This window comes from Ammospiza caudacuta, chromosome 9 (genome assembly GCF_027887145.1).
Source record: "Ammospiza caudacuta isolate bAmmCau1 chromosome 9, bAmmCau1.pri, whole genome shotgun sequence".
In the NCBI taxonomy this organism is placed as follows: Eukaryota; Metazoa; Chordata; class Aves; order Passeriformes; family Passerellidae; genus Ammospiza; species Ammospiza caudacuta.
The window spans coordinates 9,138,505-9,152,831 of record NC_080601.1 but is presented as its reverse complement, the minus strand read 5'-3'; the positions used below and the strand labels follow the sequence as shown (position 1 = coordinate 9,152,831).

Below are 14,327 nucleotides of genomic sequence, written 5' to 3'. Positions count from 1 at the left end.
CCTTTGACCCTCACATCTTTCCCTGTGTACAACACTCACTATGTTGTGTGGCACTCACTGCTTCCTCAGGGAGCTGCACCACCCCGGTCAATCTTTCTACTCATTTTAGTGAAAATGAACTAAGAAAACTGAGGGGAAATCATCCTACCTTACTGCCTTAAACAACAGAATTTCTTTGTATGGCTGAGGAGGAAGACTTTTTTAAAAAGCCCCAAAGCAAGTCTAAAACCCTGTATAAAGTTAGTGTGATTGTAAACAAATGTAATGCTAGGCAAAATGCAGCCATAACCATGTGTGTTAGTGTTGAGGGAACTGTACCAGCAGCCACTCACTGTGCTTTGGTCAAACCCATTTTTGCCAGGTTTAATTAATGATGGTTTATGTCTCTGTTCTTGCTAACTTGAAGGGAGTTTCTTGTGCTGTTCACAGGATGTGGAGCTTTTAGGTGTTACTCTGCAAGCCCCTGGGTCAAGAGAGCATTTATAGTAGTTCAGATTGATCATTGAATTGGCAGGACAATCTCCTGGCCTTTGGGGAAGGCTACTGAGCAAAATAAACCTTTGGTAGAGGCCTGAAATTATCCAGTCTAGATTAAATCTTGATGTAAAACAATGGTTCTCTTAAAATAGAGGCCATGGAAGAAGGAAAGCTGCTCCCTTGTTCAAACCATGATGGAACAACTGCCAAGCTGTTCTGCTTTTCTCTGGGCTGTCTCTTGCAGCTCCCCTTGGAGTGCTAGTTTGCTGCAGAGATGTGGCTGCATCCCCCAAAGTCCTGCCTGGACCAACCTCCTCTCTTGGCAGCCCCCTCTCTCCTTGGCAACATCTTTGTTGGCGAGTTACAGTTAATTTTGAAGAATTTTTAACAAGCTCCCTTTGTGCAAATAAAGTAGATAGCTGCATTCTTTTACAAGTTATGTTCTTCACAGATCACTGTATCAGACTTGCTAAAGCACAGACATGCAGCCACTGAGCAGCAAAAGTACCAGTTTGTGAAAGCAATCTTTTCTCTTGTTCTGCCCTGCAAGGGCTGCTTCTGTAGAGTTTATTTCCTTTATTTTGTTGATGGAGATTAAACTTAATGGAACTTTACTCAGTTCTGTTCTGATTTTGCAGGGAGTGTTCTTAAAAAAACTCCCCAGTGGTTCTTATGTTCTGCTTCAGGAACTAATCACTGTACAAGCTGTCTGTGTACCTTGCCCTGTTGGGAAATAGTATTTTTAATCCACTCTCAGTTAATTTTCTTCTCTTTGACTTGTGGTTGTGCTGCCTCTGTTTAGATTTTGGATGAGGTAGAAAATACATTTTATCAAGAAACTTATAATTTATTTGTAGCTTTTATTATAAATGCATGTGCATGATAAGATACCGAAATACCAGTGGGTAGCCCATAACTAGTTCTGAGCATTTTTATGCACCAAGACATTTTGCTGTAATCCCTTTCTGGTTCTCTTCAAGAGTTCAACATGTGTGTGGTGAGGGAAGGCACCAGGGATCACTTATTGTTCAGAAAGCACAGTGTTAACTCTCGAAGTACTGCAGTAGTGATTGTGCATTGAACTTCTTAGTGAAGAAATCTTAGTACCTACTCATTGAAATAAGTGTGCTGGTTTAGTGGTGAAATAGCTCTGCTTTTCACAGGTCCTTGTTTTAACAGTCCAAGATAAGCTGCCTTGGCAAAGCTTGGGATTTGGGGGCAGCTAATGTTGCTTACCACATGGAACAATTTTAATTAATTATAATGAAATTTCCTGGCTGAAACATGTTAGAATCTCTTATGGAGGAAAGAATATCACTACTGTTGGCTTACCTATCAAACTTTGAATAAAACTTTAATGGGACATAAAACAAGAAGTGGGAAATGATAAGAGAATAATTTTGATAGTTTTTATTACTGGGGGAAGGGCATACTTTTAATAAGGATTGTTTTCTTTTTTTTTAATAATGGTACCTAATTGAACAAGAAGCCTAGAGATTAAGCCTTGCATCATCCCTTGGTTTTTGCTGGAATGCTCATTGGAAATATCACATTTGGCCCTTTGTCAGATAAACTGGGGAGGAAACCAGTGTATATCTCAGGTAAGATTGTTAAAAGGTTTTTCTTAAGTATTCTACACGGAAAACATCTCTTTCCTGCCTGCCCCTGGGCCACCCTACTCACCCTACTCGCTCTGTCAGTGACCTGTATGAGCATTTCTCTGGGAGTGGAGCAGCACTGAAACTGGTTGGTGTCAGTGTGCTGAGCAGCACAGAGGCCAGGGAGTATTAGTGGGAGGTGAAAAAAACTGGTTTTGCTATGGCTGTCTCTACTGGAGCACAGTATTGCACACATTACCTAACTATGTAGTCCAAATAAAAAATATTTTCCTTTTTGTTCAGGGGGTAGGGAGGCCACTTTACCTAAGCATCTTCAGGAGTGGGTTACTGTCCTGGTGTTTTGTTTTCCAGCTGCATTTGCAAACAAAGGGTCTTGTTAAATGAGAACACTGTCTCAAGGAAATGCCAGGAGTCCTCTTCTTCCTCCTCCTTTGTAAGTGGTTCACATCCATTCTATGATAAGAAAAACTACGCAGTAATTAAGTTACTTTTTCTTGTCATGGTTTGAGTGAGTGGCAAAAATGAGGATGACATTTTTCTTTATGGGTTTGTGAACCAAACAAGATTAAAATGATATTGTGCATGAGTGTTAAAGGAATGCTAAATGAAGCAGAAAGTCAGGGTTACCCAAAAGACAAGTTTGTGTTTCTAAGTGCTGTTACAGCTGTGGTGACCAGCTGTGTGACAGCTGCCCAAGCAAATTTGATTACAAATCTGCTTGGGGAAGGGAAGGAAAGCCTCCCAGAGGCTGTGAGCTGGAGCATCTGCCAGTAGCACTGCCTCTTGCCAAGACAGGGCTTCAGCACTCCAGAACTTCGGGAAGTCATCCTAGGGGGATTTTAGAGTTTCTTTCCATGAGATGCATGCAAAGGGAAATAAATGCAAGCACTTGGAATTACCTTTTTAGCATGTTCTGCTTTTGAGGTTCCTTGTGCCTCTTCCTAGTGCTGGGTGCTCCTGTTTTGAATTCCTACACTGGCACTATCATAACAATGATTATAAACTCCTTCTGTATGTAAGGAATTAAGTGCTAGCTTTGTCTGGCTTGTGTTTTATTAGAGAATGTTCTTTTAAACTAAAAAGTTACACACCTCATATGTTCCTGATGAGTACTTAAAGCTGCAGAAGAAATAAAAGAATTAGTGTTGTAGGCTGCCTGCACAGGCATACAAGGAATGTCTGGCATGCAGCACAGATTGAACAAAGCTCTTCTGATTTAGTTTTTTTAGATAGATCTGCTCTTGATAGAAGTTCTGTTAAAGGCTACACTAAAAAACCCACCTCTCTTCCTGTAGTCACAGAATACAAAGCCTGAGGGCATCATAAAGTTGTGCATTATCTATTTTCCTCTATGGTGTTCTGTTTCTGATGAAGTAGAATTACTTCCCCAAATACTAAAAATACTGAGATCCTTCAAAGTAATGAAAGTTAAGTTAGATTGTAGGATGGATATCTCTGTTAAGAGTGCCAGAGAAAATAAATGTTCAGTTCAAAATATTCCTTTCCTTATTTTATGGCTCATATAAAAGCTGCAGCAGGGGGAAATAGTTGACAAATATTCACCTCTGGGGAATGGAAATGTGATAAAAAAGGCAGTGAATGAAGCCCCACAAGCACTGTGCTTGTGAGTTCCAGGCTGCAGGAGGAGTGTGGCTGCCACACACTTGCCCTGCTTATGTGAGCAGTCGGGAGGAGCAAGTTCAACAAGAGCTGCTTGTGCTGCTCCCTGTTCCTCTTCCAGCCCTCTGTGGAAACAATTGCACTCAGCTCTAGGAGTCAACATGCAGAGAACACGATGGTGGATTCAGCAAAGAAAGGGAAGCAGGGTGTTTATGTGATTTACATAGGGGAAGGTGCAGCCCAACTTGGCTTTTACTTGTCCAGTTTGACAGGGCAGCTGCTCTGCATTTGCAGCCCAACCACGAGAGGTAAAAATGAGCCACTTCATATATACTAGAAGGAAAGTGAGTATTCCAAATATGCTGTGTGCAAATTAAATGGTGCTGGAAGAAATGGCTGCCTTAGGAACTTTCTTCTGTCCTGACACTTTTTTCTTTGTGAGATACAGCTGCTTGGACTGTGGACTATGTTGAAGCTGTGTGAAAGTGATTGCACTGGAAATCAGGCTTTACAGGGTAGAGGGAAAGTCAGCAAATGTATTCTTTCCTGGCACACCACTCTGTCTGGGCTGCAGATGGAATTGCTTAGCTCTAATGATGGACTCAGCCACGTTGAGAATGTGAAGATGCTGTATGTGTTTTTGAGCAATATGGATCATTAGTGTGATTTGTCTGGTTTACAGACTGCAGAGGGGCTGTGAAGGCCAGAAATGGCTTTTTGCTCTGGAACCTTTTATTTGGGAGTAGTTGCTGGATGTTAGCTGCTGTGAGAGTTAGAGTGCCAGAGGGAAAGCGCCTATCTCCAGGGAGTTTGATGGGTTTGTGTTAGGTGTTGAGCACAGAAAGGGTTCTAAAAGGAAGAGGCCATGCTGGAATTGCCTTTTGTTCTGCAGCCTATGAAGTGAAAAGCCACAATGAAACAATTCCTCTTCCTTTCCCACAGATCACATTCTGTCTCCAGGAGCTCTCCCCTGAAGTGCTCCCACTGGAGCAGGGCTGGACTAGAACAGAACTTGGCTTTGTCTGGGCGCTGTCAGGGCCCATCAGAACCACCCATCAGATGCTCTAGGAAGCATCCTGGCAGGATTCCTCATCACTTAATTTATCATCCCTACAAAACCCCCTCCAACAACCATCCCACTCTCCATTCAAATAACTGCCTTGGTTGTGACAGCCCCAGGCATTGCTTTAGCCCTGGAAATCTCAAAACTAGCCCAAACACTCATCCTCACAAAACACACCCCTCTCTCAAGCTTCTCCACATCTCTAGGGTACTTGAACCCCTTAATCCACTACCGAAGCACAACTACCTTCCTCAACGGAGGACAAAAGCACGGTGGCGCTGCCGAGTAGCAAAGGAAGGACACGGACCGAGCCCTGCTCCACACCACCCCCGGGCAGAGCCAAGCTGGAAACGCCCCTGCTCTCACATCAGCTGTGTCAGGTCAAAAAGATGTCACAAATCCGCCCCTTCCAAGAGCACACCCTTCTTTGCACCACACTCAAAGAGCAGCACAAACTCCTCTGCACTGACAAAGCTTTTTGCACTCTGAGTCTGGCCACAACCTAGAAAAACATCTAGCAGAACCAGAGCTCACTGAGAAAGCCCCTCACGGCCTGGAACCCTGCCCCTCACACAGGGAGCCCTGACCCTCACGCATGGAGCCCCGCCCCTCACTGGCTGGAGCCCCGCCCCTCACTGGTTGGAGCCCTGACCCTCACACATGGAGCCCAGCCCCATCCACATGGAGCCCTCCCTCTCACACATGGAGCCCTGCCCCAAACTGCCTGGAGCCCTGCCCCTAACTGCCTGGAGCCCTGCCCCTCACACATGGAGCCCCGCCCCTCACACATGGACCCCTGCCCCTCACACATGGAGCCCTGCCCCTCACACATGGAGCCCTGCCCCTCACTGCTTGGAGCCCTGCCCCTCACACATGGAGCCCTGCCCCTCACTGCTTGGAGCCCTGCCCCTCACTGCTTGGAGCCCTGCCCCTCACACATGGAGCCCTGCCCCTCACTGCTTGGAGCCCCGCCCCTCACACATGGAGCCCTGCCCCTCACACATGGAGCCCCGCCCCTCACACATGGAGCCCTGCCCCTCACTGCTTGGAGCCCTGCCCCTCACACATGGAGCCCTGCCCCTCACTGCTTGGAGCCCCGCCCCTCACACATGGAGCCCTGCCCCTCACACATGGAGCCCCGCCCCTCACACATGGAACCCTGCCCCTCACACATGGAGCCCCGCCCCTCACACATGGAGCCCTGCCCCTCACTGCCTGGAGCCCTGCCCCTCACACAATAGCAGAAAAAGCTCTTGCTCCTTACAACTTCTATTTCAGCCATCGATTTACCAGGTCACACCCTGCTATCAGCACTTTCCTTCTCAGCTCCAGGTACCATCCTAAGCCTTGAGTCTCCCAGAGTCAAGATTCAAACAGAACGGCACCAGGGACTTCTCACACACTGAAGGTCCCAGGACAAAAAGCTCAGCAGAAACACCTGGTCTGATGGCACACTTCTCTTCCAGCAGGGCCCAGGGCTTGGCCAGATAAAATATCCTACAAGCAGGCCTATTCATGTCAGTTGTGCAGATTTTCTTAAAATGATACATTTCTTGCAGATAACTACACAAGGTTAGATGAAGTTTTCTAAAGCAGCCAGTTTGGTGTGAAACAGCAGGCAGAAGTGTCTCAGCCATCTATTTTTAGGTAAATAATACTGATGGTGTCAGTCACATAATGCCCAGGTTTCATCTTGGAAGTCAGCTCTGGCTGAGGCCTGAGCATCAGCACATCTGGGTCACTTGGTTTGTTCTGCCTGGAAAACTGGAGATTGAAGGGGAGACCTCATTGAGGTGACCAATATCCTCTTGAGGGGCAGGTACTGATTTGCTCACTCTTGTGACCAGTAACAACACTCTAGGGACTGGCTGGAGCTCTCAGGCAGGATTAGGTCAGGTATCAGGAAAAGGTCCTTACCCCAAAGGCTGCTCAGGCACTGAACAGGCTCCCAGGGCAGTGGTCACAGTACCAAGCCTGTTGGTATTCAAGAAGTGTTTGGACAACAGTCAGGCACAGGGGGGATTCCTGGGGTGTCCTCTACAGGGCCAGGAGTTAGACTTCATGATCCTGCTGGGTCCTTCAACTCAGGCTATTCTGATTCTTTGAGCACTGAATGATTATCTCCAACTGGTTTGCACTGGCACTCAGAGCTTGTCTCTAATTGCTTCCAATTTATCTCTGCAGTCAAGCCCAGGGCAATGACAGACTGATCAGACACAAAGGGTTTGAGGAAAATGCCCCTTTTTAGGGGACAGTGTCCAGGGTCAGGCTCCATGGGGCCCTGAGCAACCTGATTCAGTGAGTGGCATCACTTCCTCTGGGAGGGATGTGGGAACCATGTGATCCTGAGGGTCCCTTCCAACCCAACCCTTTCTGGAGTTCCATGATTACTCTGTGGGTCACTCAGAACAGATGAGCTCCACCAAACACTGAAAAAGTTGGCCTGCATTCTAAAAATAAATTCCTCAAAATACCTATGGGACTTTAACTAAGATAGAGAAACCCCAAAAAAGAAACCAACCACTTCTTCAAAATACCTGTATTTATTACACCAAAACTGAAAGTCCAAACAGTTCACATACTTCTTTTCCTTCTAGGTTGTCCCAAATGTGACAACAGCAAGACAAAAATGTGTGTATGTATCCAAACAAAACCAGAAAATCAAATACAAATCAAAATCGATAAAGGTACGTTCATACAAAACTCACATGGTTTTTAAATGCAACAGAAGTGGCATACACAGATCAACAAGTACAAAAAGACAGATGCATAAAATAAAAGCTAGCATTTTATATTTCTTGTGCCTGATGAAATGTAGAACATCTCACTAGCAGTAACATGGAGGGAATACAACACAGCAGTGTTAACTCAGATTGCAGCTCTTATTTACAGAATTTAGATGGTAACATTGCAGAATATCCTTTCTTTCATTAGCAAAAAAAGTATTTTTTATTTTTCATTAAAAAATACCTTATAAAAGCTGGATATTATCAACCGTTACTGGAGAGCACTGCTGCTGTCAGTGGCTATCAGAATTCACAGCTTGATTAGTTAATTGCTATTCTACAGTTCAGGCTACACCTGCAGTGATTATTTCAGTCAGTTCTGGGAGACAGTAACTCCTCTCTTACCTGATCACCTTCCCCAAGGCCCTTCATGGGCTTTCCACATTCAGTGCTAATGCTGACTGCAGCATTAACACAGCAGGACAGAAATAAGACAACCAAAGGGGATTTTCTATTCTTCAGATTTTTTTAATTTTGCCTTTTTTCCACTTGAGGAAGCTTTGGCTTTGGCTGTTTCAGTTTGCTTTGCAGTTTCAGCTGGTTTCTTTTTCAACCTTTGCCTTCTGGAACGCACCAGGTCTTCACGTCCCAGCTCAATCATTTTTGCTTCCCATGATTTCATTTCATTCTCATACCGAACCTTATCATCCTGAGCAAGCTGCAAGTATGGCTGAAAGAAAAGAAGGTACCAAGAAGTTACAGAAGGGGCTTTTTCTGGAAAAATGCCACACACAAAGGTGACTTAGAACAACACCTGTGCAGTGAACAGCCCAGGTATTTGTTTCCTACCCCAGCTAGTTGAAAAAAATAACCAAAAAAATCAAACTTGCAGAAAAATACAAAGCTTTAGCACTAAATTGCAGTTATGTCAGCAGCTGGCCATTCCCAAAGAATAAATTTATTCAGTACTACTACTAACAGTGAAGGCTTTTTTATTTGAGCACTAGTTTGAGACAGCTAGACTAAGTGAGGCACAGGAATAGATACTGCTGTGGAGTTATTTCAAGGTTTAGTTTGGATTTCAGTAAAGCACCCCTCCACTTCTTATTTGCTCATCTACAGGTTCATAGTTCACTACACTCAGAAAACTGGCAGAACATGATCTCCCAGACAACCAAAGTTAATAAATTACCCTGTGCACAGCACTTGTGAGTTTCTGTTACTTTCCCCTGTAAGAAGTCTTTCCATGAGCAGCAAATTCTTATGCTGGTGTTTATATTATATATAGAGATATTAAATATATATATATATGAAGATATTATAGATGATTATAAAAAAATCAAATTGTTGCATATTATTCCACCTTCTTTTCTAGGTGTTACTTAACATCCACTTTAAGGCACACCAAACTTCCATCCTATCCCACTGACTCACATTTCAACAACACTATGAATTAAATGGTCACTACTGGAATAGAGGTAATGACAATCTTTTTCAAGATGCATAAAGATCCTGGAGTATTTTGCTCAGTATTATAATTTGAGCAACTGAGTTCAGGATTTTGTATGAATATATAAATTTTGACTCAAGTTTTTAATTTTGATGAGATCAGAGCCTCATCCAAATCCTCTGACATACCTGCTTTTGGGCAGCAGACATTTTTTTCCATGTATCAAACAGTTTCTTCAGCTTTGCCTAGGGGATACAGAACATGCAATACATGAGTAGACTGACTTCAGAGAGCTCCAGATGAACACTGCATGAGTGAAAGTCAAGCATAAACCAATGCAAAAAAGCCCAAAAGCTTGCTTCCCCTTATTTACCCTTTTAATCTAAATAAATAATAAACTACAGAGTTCAAATCAAGCTTCTGGGCATCATCTGAGCCACAGTTACAGTGCAGGCCTCAGCTGACTGGAGAAACCTCCTAGTACATAGAAAACTGAGGAACAAACCACATCCACCATCCTGACTCACTGACTAAATGTGTAGGGTAAGAAGCACATGAGGCACACAGGGTGGGTCTGCAGCACCTCCACTGCTAGAATCCACCAGTGTAACTTAAACCACCCCACAGAACAGCTCAGTGCAGAACTTGTGGGTTTGCTGAGGAACTCTTGTGTTTCCATGACACCAGCTGAACTATAGGAGGTACAACAAACTGCCAGAACAGGAGCACACCACCACAGCTCTTGGAAAAACTCTATTTCTACATCAAAACAAAGGAAAGAATAATTCTCTCCTTACAAAAGGAACAGATAAAGTCTGTAACATTGAGGTGGAAAAAACAGCACAAAAATGTTCTAAGTCTGTATACCCTTACAGCATTTTTTATACAGGCCATGCTAGCAGTACAGCCAGATGGCCACAGCTTAAAAAAAAATAACCTAAGCAATGCAGCACCCAGATAGTGAACTACTGAATAGTATCTCTGAAAATGACAGAATCTAAACTAGATTTTTCTGAATACAATGGATATATTTTAGAAAAAGAATCTTTCCTGGCTTACCACAGGTGAATTTCCCTCACTTTCTTGAAAATTTTCTGACAAGAAGATGTTAAAGCCGCTACGAGCTCTTTTAGGTTTTCCAAGCAGATTCAATTCCTTTAAAAACAACAAGAGAAGTTATTCCATCTACCAAGCATGCATTTGTTCCAAAACTAAACTCAGTATTTATCTTTATATTTTATGCAAAAATCAAACACAAAGTCTTTCTTTGGTGTTTAATTCTGTAAACAGAACTGTATGTCAAGATGCTCTTAGTGCTTTTCAAGACTAATGTTAAACTACAAAAAGCTAACAACTTGAGTTTTCAACAAGTTGTTGAAAAAGCATTTAAAACTGATTCTTATTTCAGCTAAGTCTTCCAGAAACCAGAGTGCTACTAAATTCAATTCTGCAAGCAAGTCATGATGACAGATTTTCTATTATTCTTCAGTAAGGCTCCAGTTCCTGGAGTGAAATGCTGCCTGTGTGCAGAGAAGAGGGCACACACTGATCTGTGGGAGGTGACAAGGTGAAAGAGAGCTGTGTTTCTGTTATCAGAATGCTCTGCCTACAGGGATGATGGCTACAGAATGAAGTACAGCAAGTTAGAGATGCAATTACACTTCTGTTTTCTCCAGTCCTGACATTCCCACTGGAGCCTAGGTGCTCTAAGTTAACATTTGCTTAGGTATTAGATATGCCAACTGAATTCCTTGTGGTGCCATCCTCTAAAAATCATCAGCAAAATCATGAAGATTACAAATTCCATTTAAGAAGGGGTCTTTTAAACCAAACTTCTTGTGCTTTTGCCAATTAGGGCAATGTCACAGTTTAATTCACAGAAATAAATAAGCAATACATAACCCCTTTGACCTTTCCAGACAAACCACAATATTGTACTGTTGCAGATGGTTCTGTCTCTAAGGATTTATACATAAACCAGCCAAAAGGAAGAGGGAAGGTGGTGCCTATAAATATGCTAGTAAAGGACACAAACAGATGTCACAGCAGAGCTACACAGTGGCAGAGCCCAAAAAAGCAAGGAAAAAAGGCTACTTCAAACAGCTGCTACCTTGTAGGGCCTAATGAGGTAACAGTCTTTGTGAAAAGCCATTTCTGGATGTCTTCCCACCTGAAGAAAGTGCTGCTGGTCCAAATGTCTTTTAGTGCCTATCCCTTCTCTGGTAGCTCTGGAAATAGGGAGAAAAAAAGCATAGAGAAGCTACCTCTAAGCACAAAGATCCCTGCTAGTTCTGTGCTCTTCAAGCATGGCAAAGCCACTAAACTAGCTGCTGACACCAGGAATTATTTCAGTCCATGGCATTTTGGGGGGGTTTATGTATGTTTTGTGTTTTTTTCTATTCTGAATTGCTTTTGTCTTTGTAAAACATGCTTCAACTCTGCTTTGTATACTAGACAAACAGGGTTCAGACTCCTTGAGGGAAAAGAAAGCTGAACTTCAAAATACTTACTCTTTTTGCCCTGATTGATCTTCTCCTTGCCAGCTGTTTTCTCCTTTCCTCTTTCAGAGCTGCAGCCTGGGCTGGGGTCAGCTGTGCTTTGTAAGCAGCCAGCTGCTCCCCATATCTCTTCCAGTCTGTCTTCCTTGCTTCCTCATAAACCTGCAGCACAAACCACCAGCAGCCTTAAACTTCAGCTAGATGCTTTCAGTCAGAAGAACATGATCATTAGACAAGCTAACACTTCTAACCTATTAGTAGAAAAATTACAGACTGAACAATTTACACCAGAACATCAGATTTTCATGTTTGATTCCCTGTCCCAAATTTCACAGAAGGGAAAGGTACACAGAGTGAGAAGTCCAAAGGGATATGGGAGCAACTCAGGTCTACTAAATATCTCCTTTAGGAAATGGAATTTAGTTCCTGACTGCTAACTGCAGTCAAGGAAGAACAATCATTACTTTGCTATAAATGGCATTTAAATCCAGCAGCAAGTCCTAGAGTTGCTTTATGTTATCCCTTGAAATTGCCACTCAGAGAAAACTTCATTACTTATGACTTAATTTGATGACTCTTAAAGAAATTGACATGAAACAAAAGAAGTTTGGTCCTTTCATCAGAAATAAGTGAGGTTTCACCTGCCATATACATGAGATCAGAACAACTTAAAAAAACTTGCATTGTACATGTCATACAATATTGCCATTCAAAAAGGAAAAAGAATTGGTTTGCAGCCCCACAGCCACATGGAGTGAGAGCTGTGTCATTTCTCTGGCAACAGATTCAAACTCTTAAAGCCAAGGTCATGTACAAGTAGCAAAGTATCCTCCAGTATTGTGTTTGCATGGGCAGATTCTGGTGGCCAGGGGGGCACAGGGATGGCTCCTGTGAGGAGCCTGATGGAGCCAAGGCCAGCCAGCTCCAAGTGGCACCTGCTATTGGCCACCAGGGACAGTGGACCTTTGTACACAGGTGCTTTTTCAAGCTCTTTAAAAACCAACCAACCAACCAACCAACCAACCAACCAACCCCACCAGACCGAATAAAAAAAACACAAGACACCAACAAATAAAATTCCACCACCTGTAGAGTTCAAAGTTCTCAGGGAAATAGAACCTTACCTGTTTCTGTGATGCTGGTAACTCCTTCCATGCACTTGCCAATTTTTTAACCAGTTCTGTGTTGCTGGCCTCTGTAGGTTAAAAGAGAAAGCCCAGAAACCAAGATCAACATTGTATCTTTAGTAAGCTCCTTCAACTTTTCCCAAGGAAAGCTGTCACAGGTATCATCTTCCTGTACAAATGCTTTTTTATTTCATAAAACTAACTCACTGTGGCAGTTAAAGGGCACTGCAATATTTGGGGGATGGGAAAGAGCCACTGCTCACCTGGAACACAACATGAAGTAATAAACTGAAGCACCATTTCAAGGCAGCAACTGTTACTCTACAACAATTTCACATTTTTTGTCTTTTGAGCTGGGTAATTTTCTGTACAATGCAAGATAATCTGAATTTGGAGGGGAGAGGAGGGAAGAAACCAAAAGTAAAATTTCCAGTTCTACATGAGAGTGTGAACTCTTGAACTGGTGAGCTAAACAGGGCATCAAATGGTTTTCCTTACTTAAATCTTCCTCAGGATTTGCCCAATATGAACAGAGTTACTTAAACATTTTAACCTTCAACAGTATTTCAAAACCAGCTTATCTTTCTATTCTGGAGCTCTCTAGCAAGTCACTGCATTGCCTGTAAGTGAAGTTTTTGATGGTACATCAAACATATTCACAGGAAATAATTTTCCTCTAAATACTTTAAGTTCTTCTTGTATATACAGTGATGCAACCTAGTACCTGCAATTTTTCAATTACTAAGCCTCAAAATAAAATCACAAACAGCTCATATCAGCAAAAAGTATACTTCAAATACATAGAGTCCAAAAAATAATTCAGAACCATAAATCATTTTTACAATGTATTACCTAGGCGAGGTATTTCACTGAGTATTTTTAAAGTTACATACTCATGTTCATTATTTTGACTTATGAAGCACGTGCAGGCAAGGAGCATGACCGCGCCGGGTTGACCCGGGGAGTGGCTCGGATAAACACACGGGCGGGGTGTTTGAGACCAGGACTTCAGCTCGTTCCAAAAGCTCGGGTTTGCAAAGAAATAACAACTTTGGGGACGGGCTAAAGCTGCTCGGGCTGCTCCGGCTCACCCGCTCGGGGGCGGCGGTAGCGGAGCCCCGGCTCCCACCAGCGCCAAGCGCGGGCCCGCCGCCCCTCCAGCTCGTACCTGGGTTCTTTTCCTTGAAGGCCGGCCGGTTGTCCATCACGAAACGAAAATAGGCGGTGAGCGGCCGCTTCGGGCGCGGATTCGAGCTGGTCCCCCGCGACAGGCAGCGCTCCGCCACGCCACCGGGCCGGCACAGGACGGCAGCGCCGAGGAGGGTGCCGGTGCCCCGCTCTCGCAGCGCCGCTCCCGCCCCGCAGCGGAGGAGCCGCCGCCCGCCCGCGGCCGCGACCAGGCCCAGGCCCAGGCCCAGGCCCGTGGCCCGGCCCAGCAAGGCCGCTGCCGCCGCCATGCCGGCCCGCCGCGCATGCGCGCCAGCGCGCGGCACCCTGGGACGGCGGCGTGAGGGGCGGGGCCGGGGCGGCCCCACACGGTGACGGCGGCACGGGGTGACGCTGCCACAAGGTGACACCGGCACGAGGTGACACCGCCGCGAGGTGACACCGGCACGAGGTGACACCGCCGCGAGGTGACACCGGCACGAGGTGACACCGGCACGAGGTGACACCGGCACGAGGTGACACCGCCGCGAGGTGACCCCGCGGCCCCGAAGGTTCCGCACCGCGGGCGGCGGGTTCGCTG

At 44.5% G+C, this 14,327-nt stretch overlaps 1 protein-coding gene across 1 annotated transcript; it reads right to left on the bottom strand.

Annotated features, from left to right (window-relative positions):
- Positions 1-7,303: 7,303 nt before the first annotated feature.
- Positions 7,304-14,037, bottom strand: TFAM (transcription factor A, mitochondrial). The gene is made up of 6 exons (XM_058810514.1): positions 13,749-14,037; positions 12,578-12,648; positions 11,466-11,615; positions 10,015-10,110; positions 9,144-9,200; positions 7,304-8,235 (listed from the first exon to the last, which is right to left on the bottom strand). Exons 1-6 carry the CDS (start codon positions 14,035-14,037, stop codon positions 8,017-8,019), a joined length of 882 nt encoding a protein of 293 aa, XP_058666497.1. The 3' UTR covers positions 7,304-8,016.
- Between the last annotated feature and the right edge of the window lie 290 nt (positions 14,038-14,327).

What these genes read in the sequence shown, in the direction of transcription:
- TFAM (XM_058810514.1), bottom strand. Translation starts at nt 14,037, where the DNA reads ATGGCGGCGGCAGCGGCCTTGCTGGGCCGGGCCACGGGCCTGGGCCTG. An exon ending in GTGAGGGAAATTCACCTGTG is followed by an intron (nt 9,201 to 10,014) that starts GTAAGCCAGGAA and finishes TGTATCCCCTAG; the next exon opens with GCAAAGCTGAAGAAACTGTT. An exon ending in TGTCTGCTGCCCAAAAGCAG is followed by an intron (nt 8,236 to 9,143) that starts GTATGTCAGAGG and finishes CTTTTCTTTCAG; the next exon opens with CCATACTTGCAGCTTGCTCA.